The 10,000-nt window shown below is 34.6% G+C and overlaps 1 protein-coding gene across 7 annotated transcripts in view; it reads left to right on the forward strand.

Annotated features, from left to right (window-relative positions):
• The window catches only part of LOC106876396 (uncharacterized), a 206,092-nt gene that overhangs the window by 130,078 nt on the left and 66,014 nt on the right, over nucleotides 1-10,000 (forward strand). For 2 of the 7 annotated variants that reach the window (XM_014924920.2, XM_014924925.2), the window contains exon 1: nucleotides 423-1,004. The exons of the other annotated variants lie outside the window; for them this stretch is intronic. In XM_014924920.2, coding sequence (XP_014780406.1) covers nucleotides 927-1,004 — 78 coding nt within the window. In that variant the 5' untranslated portion in view covers nucleotides 423-926. Of the gene's footprint in view, nucleotides 1-422; nucleotides 1,005-10,000 lie in introns of those variants that run through there. 7 annotated transcript variants of the gene reach the window in all.

A 10,000-nucleotide genomic window follows, 5' to 3' on the forward strand; every position in this document is an offset into this window, starting at 1 on the left:
CACACTTCGCTCCATCTCCTGGTATTCTCCCGACCGGGCCCCTTACCTTCTCCCTACCCTATATTCCCCACCCACCCTCCAGTCAGTGACTTTCCGTTGCCCAACGTTGCAGTCCGGTGCTATTAGTGTTTATAGAGTTCTTGCCGAGGCACGCCGCCTCTGCTAACTACCACCACCACCACTACGACTACTACTGCTATCTCTTACACTTGGTGCTACTACTACTACTACTACCACTGCCATTGTTGCTGCTATTCCACTGCTGTTGCTGTTACCATTACCAGTTGCCTAGCACCACCTTCCCTTCCTCTTCTCCTCCCCACCGTTACTGCTGCTGCCGCCACTTCCTTTTCTGACCTAGTTCTAACCATTTATGAAACGGTGCTGTCTGTCTATGTGAATATACATATATATATATATATATATATATATACACACACATATATGTATGTGTATATGTTATATTTAGCTGTGTAGCTGTGTGCGTGAGAAATGTGTTTGTATGATACATCACGTCGTATCCTAACACACGCACACATACTCATGTGTACTCATACACCATACGTATGTAGCTAACAAGTCTCAGAGTTGCTTCTACTTGACGTTTCTGAGGCACCTTATCCTCTGAAATACACACACACACATATACACACAGAGTTATACATATCTTTATACGTCACGCAGCTAAACGATAGTGGTACTCGATCGATCTAACTATCGTTCTATCTAGTCAGTTGTTCTCAACTAGTTTACTCGTCGGCGTCATCATTCCATGTTCTATTGAAATATGGATGGAATTAAGTAATTCGAAGTGATTTTTTTTTCCTGTTTGTTAGTTGTGGCCGTCGTCGAGGCCTTGGCGTTATTATTAATTCTTAATTTTGTCGCCTGTCAATGTATGTGTCTACTAAGACACAACTGTACAAATGGGGATTGTATTCATAACCCACGAAGATGTGAAGTCTGTCTCAAGACAGACACCATGGAGACTACTGGCTGGTGATGTAAGTTTTTCTTCCGTTTTGGTTTTTGCTTCCATATTCTTGCATTTAACTTTTCATCTCTCAACTCTCTATTCACCTAATCTTTATATTTATATATCTTAATGTATCTAATTTTGTGTGTGTGTTCATTTATAAATATGTATGTTACGGCCTAGTATGCCCATAGCCCAGCAAATAAAACTAATAAACGAATGTATGAAAATATATATATATATATATATATATAACTAAAGAATGAGTGAGAGAGGGACACGTGTGTATTAAGGTTCTCATTGAATCATCTGCAATCAATAATGATTCCTTGTTGGACCCTTTCTCATTCGGATGAATTCTTTATGGCTCTTAAAAGAAGGCACGAACATCTTAGTTTCACATATTCTCTTTACAAATCATAGGTTTCAGGAATTCTCTGTATAAGAAGCCATTATCATAAATTCCAAAATACACATCGTCTTCATCATCATCACTCACCTCATCATCACCATCATCATCCCACCGTCATCATCACCATCATCATCCCACCGTCATCATTACTACCATCATTGTCATCTTCCTCACTATCACCATCATCTTCATCTTTATCATTATTATTATTATACATTCAAATTCCGCCATAGTCAACTTTGCCTTTCACCCTTTTGGGGTCGATAAATTAAGTACCAGTGAAACACTGGGGGTCAATATAATTGCCTTGTACCCTCCCCTAAAATGGCTGACCTTGTGATAAAATTTGAAACCATTATTATTATTATTATTAAGAAAATCTACAGCTATAGGGCATTGTACTCAATATTTTATCGTGTTTAGCTCCATGCTTCAGGGTTCCGGGTTCAAATCACACTAAGGTCATTTTGGCTCTTTCATCTGTGAGATGTCGATGATGTAAGAACCAGCTATTCACTGGTCTAATTCAAATTACAATACCTACAAATTTTAGAAACCACTTTCATTTCTTCTGAGGCTGGCCAAATAGAATACCAGTCATATTATGGGATCAAGTGACTTACCTTCACTGTCTCCCCACATTTTAGGCTTTATGTTCACAATAGAATCCATGATTATTATTTTTATTGGTAGCCACAGAGCAGTGGATTGACAGAATGGTTAGAGTACCATACAAATATCTTCCTTTATTTGTTCTGGGCCTTTATATTCTGAGTTCAAACCCTGCTGGGGTCAACTTTGTTTTTCATCTTTCAAGGGTTAATAAAATAAAATACCAGTCAAGTACTGGAGTCAGTTTAATCACCTCTCTGTCCCCTAATCTGAGATCTTGTGCCCTTTTTAGAAATAATAATTATTATTATTACTTAGACATTATTATTTTTGGTTTGACTCTGGTTTGGTCTTATTCCTGGTAACATTTACGTAGGTTGTGAGTTACTACCTGTAACCTTAGGCATCCACAAGTTTTCAGCCATCTTTCAAATCATTATTATTATTATTATTATTATTATTATTGGTGTTATAGTTGAAAATATAGTGGGGAACTAGATGTCTCAACTGTATGTTATACTTTTTTTTTTACATCCCAAAATGTTTCAAGTTCAAATTCTAACATTGTCCTTTTTTTTTTACTTTTCTCCTTCTGGGTCCATTAAAACAACTACCAGTCAAACAGACAGGTTTTATTCAATAGACCACACATCTCCACCACCTTTCTGAAAAATTTGTGATTTCTTTTTTGTGCCAAAGTTGGAAATACTTATTAATAATTTTGTATGGTCTTTCGTTGTTAGTTAACAGAGAGAGAGAGAAAGAGAGCAAGTGAGCGAGCGAGCGAAAGTGAAGTCTTTTACGCAATAATACTAGAATCTGAAAATTTTTTAGTGAGACTATTTTTCAACATTTTTATTCTATCTTCTACCATTTGGAATATTCCATGGAAGATAAACATAGAAATTCTAGGACTGTTTTCTAAACCCTATTCAAGGGATTTTCCTGTTTATCATCATCCTTTTTCTATGGGAGTAAGAAAGGTTTATCACATCTTGTGTTCATGTATGTCTATCTATTGTCCAATAATGTATTTTATTGTTCTATTTTTGTTGCCCTTGGGCAAATACAGGAATCTCCTTATTGTTATTACCTTCACACGGTTGTTAGTCATGATGTATTTTATCCTTCCAAGGGGTAAATGGAAGGATTGGAGGGTTTTGATAGAATAAACCCCAATGAGGGACTGAAATTGACTGAACCAGTTATACCCATTCCCCACAAAACATGCCTGTGTAATTAATCACCATCATCATCATCAACATTATTCTGTTGATGTGGACTTTCCTTTTCATCCTTTCGGGATTGATGAAATAAGTACTAGTTGAATACTGGGATTGCTGTAACTGACTAGCCCCTGTCCCCACCAAATTTCAGGCTTTGTGTTTATAATAGAAAGGATTGTTGTTGTTGTTATAAGAAAGAATAGTAGATCGGCAGAATCGTTAGAGCATCAGAAAAAAATGCTTTACAACATTTATCCTGGCACTTCACACTCCGAGTTCAGACCTGCTGAGGTCAATTTGCTTTTCCCCCTTTCAGAATTGATAAAATAAAGTACCAGTCAGGTACTGGTACTGATGGCATTGACTAACCCCCTCCCATTAAAATTGCTGGCCTGGAGCCAAAATTTGAAACCATTATTATTATTATTATTATTATTATTATTATTATTATTATTATTATTATTATTAATATTATTATTATTAAGGTGGCAAGCTGGCAGAATCGTTAGCACATCGAACGAAATGCTTAGTGGTATTTCGTCTGCCACTTTGTTTAAGTTCAAATTCTGCTGAGGTCAGCTTTGCCTTTCATCCTTTCGGGGTCGATAAATTAAGTACCAATTACACAATGGGGTCATTGTAATCGACTTAATCCCCGCCCCCAAATGTGAGGCCTTGTGCTTCCAGCAGAAAGAATTATTATTATTATTATTATTATTATTATTATTATTATACTTTCCTTTCTGATATCAAAATAAATTAGATATATTTAAGACTTTCAGTATTAACAAAAGTAATGTGAAAATGCCCTAACAATATTTTACAGATCTTAGTATTACTTTTCTCTTTAATGTATTTATACTTATCCTTATATGCTGCATTCCTATACTCAGCATAAGATCCCCCCACCTTGGCCCCTCAATTTAAAAAAGCACCAGTGAAGGTGCCACATAAAAAGCACTGGTGATGGTTCCATGTAAAAAAAGTACCCAGTACACTCTGTAAGGTGGTTGGCATTAAGAAGGGCATCCATCCAGCTGTAGAAATCAAGCCAAAACAGACTATAGAACCCGGTGTTGCTCCTGGCCTTGCCAGCTCTTGGTGAGCTGTCCAACCCATGCCAGCATGGAAAATGGACGTTAAATGATGAGGATGAGCACTTAAGGGATTTCTGTTCTTAGCCCTGAGGTGAAATTCTATTTGGATCAACTTAGTCTTTCATTTATCCAGGAGCTAGTGAAACTGAAAAGAATGCTAGTAATATTGTGATGTTAGTTCAATCAACCATACCCTCTTCTATATAAATGTTTTGTGTTGTACTAAGAACAGTGGGAAAGGCTTTGTGGTATTTATTCTACCGATTTACATTCTGAATTTAAACCACCTGTGCTTTTTATCTCTCCAGGGTTGATAAAATACAGTGCCAGTCCTACTGGGGTCAATGGTATTGATTTACCCCACCATTCAAAACTACTGGCCTTATACGTAAATTTGAAATTATTATTATTATTATTATTATTATTATTATTATTATTATTATTATTATTATTATTATTATTATTATTATTATTATTATTATTATTATTATTATTATTATTATTATTATTATTATTATTAAGACGGCAAGCTGGCAATATGCTTAGCAGCATTTTGTCCATCTTTATGTTCTGAAGTTCAAATTTTACTTGAGTCAACTTTACCTTTCATCCTTTCAGGGTCGATAAAATATGCACCAGTTGATCAATGGAGTTGATGTAAATGACTTATCCCATACCCCAAAATTGCTGGCCTTGTGCCAAAATTTGAAACCATTATTATTCTGCAGAGGTTGATTTTGCCTTTCATCCTTTTGGGGGTCAATGAAATAAGTACCAGTTATGCACTGGGGTCAATGTAATCGACTACAACCTCCCCCAAAATTTCAGGCCTTGTGCCTATAATAGAAAAGATTATTATTATTATTATTATTATTATTATTATTATTATCAATAATTAGGTGATGAGCTGGCAGAATCGTTAGCATGCTGGCTGAAATGCTTAGCAGTATTTTGTCTGTCTTTACGTTCTGAGTTCAAATTCTGCCGAGGTCGACTTTGGCTTTCATCCTTTCAGGGTTGATAAATTCAGTACCAATTATGCACTGGGGTCAATGTAATCGACTGGTCCCCACCCCTAAAATTTCAGGCCTTGTGCCAGTAGTAGAAAGGACTATTATTGTTGTTGTGATAGATTGGCAGAATCTTTGGAGTACTGGTCAAAGTGCCTTGTGGTATTTCTTTTGACTCTTAAAGTTCTGAGTTCAAATCCCGCCAAGGCCAACTTTACCTTTCATCCCTACAGGGTCACTAAAATAAAGTATCGCTTAAGTCTTGGGACAATGAAATCAGTTAAGACCTCCTCACAAATCTCTGGTCTTGTTCCTGTATTAGAAACATTATTATATAGAATGGTGGAATTGGAGAAATTGGAGAAACATTGGGCTTTTAAATGTTTTACAGTATTCAGTAACCCTTGCCTCCCACTCCCAACACTCTGTATTTCAATCATACTAGTTTCAAGTTAGGCCTTTTATCTCTCATATCAGCCAATTTTAAATGAAATGTCATGTTAAGTCAATGGATAGAGAAGTGAATAAGATACTTGGCAGTATTTATTTAAAACTCTTTACAGACTGAATTTAAATCCTGCCTAGATTTACTTTACATTTCCACTTTCCAGGGATTGATAAAATAATATTGCTACTTACAACATCACCACTACCATCAACACTGCTTATACCTGCTGTTAACACTATCAAAATTCAGTAATATGACAAATCCCCAGCTGGGGATTTGAACTGCTGACCTATGAGCTGATAGTCCAATGCCTTATCTATGGAGCCAATTCATTTCTATAACTGAACTACAGGAGCTAGACCGTCTCTCAACAAATTGAAAGAAGCTATCCTATATAAGTTGTCTATTTAAAGTATTGATTCACATTCTTCTTTTAGCACATCAACATAGATTTCTTAAACCATTAAGGGAGTCTCAACACAGATGTTTAACAAGCCAGAAATAACACTTAAATTTCTCTCAGATCACACCCAACCATCTTAAAAAAAGGAAACAACACATTGGTGTAATCCTAGATACAGGACTGTCACAACTGGAATAGCTAGAGTCACGGGTTTGTGCAGTCGGGAATCAGAACAAATCTGGAGGTCAGCAACATTGCAATAGCAACATGCACCTCCTCTGTTTGATTTCCACTTAACTCTGGTTGCCCTAGATATGTGCTTAGCAGTAGGAAAGGACAGCCATGTCTGTGAAAACAACTACTTCAGCAATAGGCAAGCTAATGTTTTCATGATGTCTTAGATAAATAGATATAAAACAATATAAAAAAAAAAAAGCAAAAACAGACAGGCAAAGTTCTAATTGTTGCTACTGTAAAATAAAATTTTAGTTTGAAGCAGTGTTTAATGTTGTTGATCCTCAAGTCAGCTCTGATCCAGCAGACCTATGATGTTCTAGATTTTTCTTAGTGTGATTTTTTTTCCCTATGAGACAGGAAGGTGTATTCGAGAGATATTTGGCTGTTACCTTTAGCACAAAAAGTGACTACATAGCTGATCCCTTACTGGATTCTGTGACAGGTTATTGTAGTTGGCATTGAATAGCTTTAGACTATTATGTTCAAGCAGGCTTATGACAAGGATGCAGTCACTGGATCATTTAGAAACCAGATATTGCTGTGTCTTCCTTCATTTGGGAAATGGCAAAGAGTTATTTAAGGATAGATTTGGCTGTTAAACTGAGAAGGTTCTGTAACTGTAGACAAGTTTTTTTTTTTTTTTTTGCTGGTTTAAAGGGTTTATAGGGTTTCATATTACAAACAGTTGGGAGTTTGTTTTGGGAGATTTAGCTGCTAGATTGAGCAGATCAAGTGACTTTCTAGAAGATCTTTCATTACCTCTGTCGATCTCATTAAAATATATATTCATGTGTGTGTATGCTCATATAAGACAGTCAAAACTTTTCTGAAGGAGATTTTACAGCTATATTAAGCAACAAAATGATTATATTTAAACTCATTCACTAAATTTTGTGGTTCACATTTTTTTCAAAAAAATGTAGTGAAATTGTTGGAAGTGATTTAGCTAGTACAATGATCAAGGTAAGTGAATATATATAGAAACTCCCTCCCTTATTAACATTATAAATTTAGTACCCATTTTACTTTTCTTTTTTTCTTTGCTTACTTTTCCTGTATTTGAATACCATACTTTTGGAAGAATTTCATTCTTCAAGACCACAAAAATCGATTTGGTATATGATTGCTAACTCTCAAAACAATAGAAGAAAACCTGTTATTAATTAACTGAATATCCAGAGCTTTTTAGATACTTAATGAATCTCAGTGCTTTTAGTACTTATTTTTAATCTGAATACTTGTTCTTCATTTATGTGTTTGTGTACAGGTATTAGTAAGATGGAGGGAATCCATCACCCACAGCTATATTCAGCCAAACGTACCATCAGATATGAAATATATTTTATTTCAAATAATTTGTGTTATCTACCTATCTTGTCTACTTACACGCACATACACACTCACACTTGTATGTGTGTGTGTGTGTGTGTGTGTGTGTGTGTGTGTTTGAAAAGCCTGTTTTGGCTTTTTTTATTTATCCATTCAAATCTGATGATTTAGTCTGTTGCTATTCTGAGTTTCTCACGGATGCATTTATTCAGGCATTTTATTGCCTCAATAAATACACGAAAAACTCCAAGTAACAATCATCAACTTTGAATGAATGAACATATACATATGAACAGCTCTCTCTATTTATTTGCATATCATTATTTTATATATATATATATATTTATGAATATAAATCATGGATCAGATGGGTTGCCACAGTTTGTGTCAGTTCTTATTGAGTTATTATTTTCTTGGATTGGTCAGAGGATCACATCTCATATATTTCATTTTGACCCAATTTCCACTGTCGAATGCCCTTTACAAACTGCTCCACAAAGCATACTGAATGCAGTTTATCATGGCACCAGCACTAGTGAAGTTGCTATGTTTTTGACAAGCTTATAAAACTCTCTCAACCCCTTACAAAGTGTACAAGGTACATTTTATTGTGGCAGCACACATACATATAATAAATGTTCTCTTCAGTCTGCAGTAAAGGTGCTTAACCCTCAAATATCCCAGTCCACTTGGCTGTAAACAGCACTGATTGGCAAGATGTTTGTTATTAAATCGACGGTATTGAGAATTCAAACCTCCCTGGGCTCATCTTCACACCACTGAATCCAAACTTTAGTCGTGAAAATGTGTGTTTATGTCTGTACATGCAACAGTATATTCCTTTCAAATGCCTTATGGTGTTTAGTTACAATACTTTACTTTCTGAGTTCAAATCCCACCAGTCTCTACTCTGCCTTTCCTCTTTCTGAATTCATTAAAATAAGTACCAGTGAAGTACAGACTGGGTGGTTTGATGTAATCGATCATGCCTCCCCTTCCGACTAAAGTGAGGCCTTGTGCCTATATTAGGAATCCTTATTGTTATTTATTTTGTTATTTTAGTAGTTTTCTTTTTGCTTAAACCATTAGTTTTCATTGAGAGAAGAATGAATGCCACACAATCTCATGTCCTTCTCCAATACATTTTAAGTCTTTAGCAGAGTCTTGCCAAATATGTTCTCAGTATCATTTACCTTTATGGTATTTGGTTACTTTTTTCTTTAGTTACATATAAACAACTTAGAAATGCAGTGGAGAGGCACCAGTTTAGTGCTGGGGGGGGGGGGGTCACTGTAACCAACTTACCTCCTTCCCTAAGGTTGCTGGCCTTTTGACAAAATTCGAAACCATTATTATCATTATTGTTATCGTCATTCAGTAATCTTAAAGCCTTCTTCTAATTTTGTGTCCTTAAACTAATGGGAAAAACCATTATTATTGCGTACAATAACAATGATTGATATTCAATAATGACTGACATACAATATATTAGTTATGTATATATATATATAGGTCTTCAATAGTCAGCTTGTATTGAATTTCAGCAAAGATGTTTAGCTAGCTAGAAAGGTTGATTTATAGTTAAATCGATGGAAAGGTAGATTTGTATAAATGAATATATAGAGCAGTGGTTTTCAACCTAGGGGGTCCACATATGATTTTGTTGTTAAAATTTATCTGCAGTAAATTAGTTAGACTTCTACCATTCAAAAAGTATTTTTACAATTTTTTTAAATACAATTCCTAATAATATTTAATTACAAAAATATATTATGATTTTTTAAACATCAAAATGGCTATTGGGGTATGTTCAATTAAAATAGGAATCAAAGGGATCCATAGGTAAAAGATGGCTGAAAAACACTGATATAAGTGGATATTTTATTTGGCTGTCTACTATAATAATGTACAAGCTGAAAGACAGTTAGACATTCAAAAAGGCAATGTTCTTAGCTTAAATTAATTTCCAGAAAATACCTTTTTTTTTAAAAAAAAAAGAGTGGAGTAAATGAAAATAACATAAAATATAGACTTAAATGGAACTTGAAAAGAAAAGTGGTTTGAAAAAAGTCCTTAAAATATAAAAATCAAAATCAAAAAATAATTCTTTTTTTTTTAGATATGAGAAAGAAAAAACAAAATAATTGTAAATATGAAGTAAATTTTATTACGAAAATAAAGTAATTTATTGTTGATGGATAAGTAAATAAGATTTGATTTACATTAAATATGATTGTTAGAGGAATAAAA

This window comes from Octopus bimaculoides, chromosome 14 (assembly GCF_001194135.2).
Source record: "Octopus bimaculoides isolate UCB-OBI-ISO-001 chromosome 14, ASM119413v2, whole genome shotgun sequence".
Lineage (NCBI taxonomy): Eukaryota > Metazoa > Mollusca > Cephalopoda > Octopoda > Octopodidae > Octopus > Octopus bimaculoides.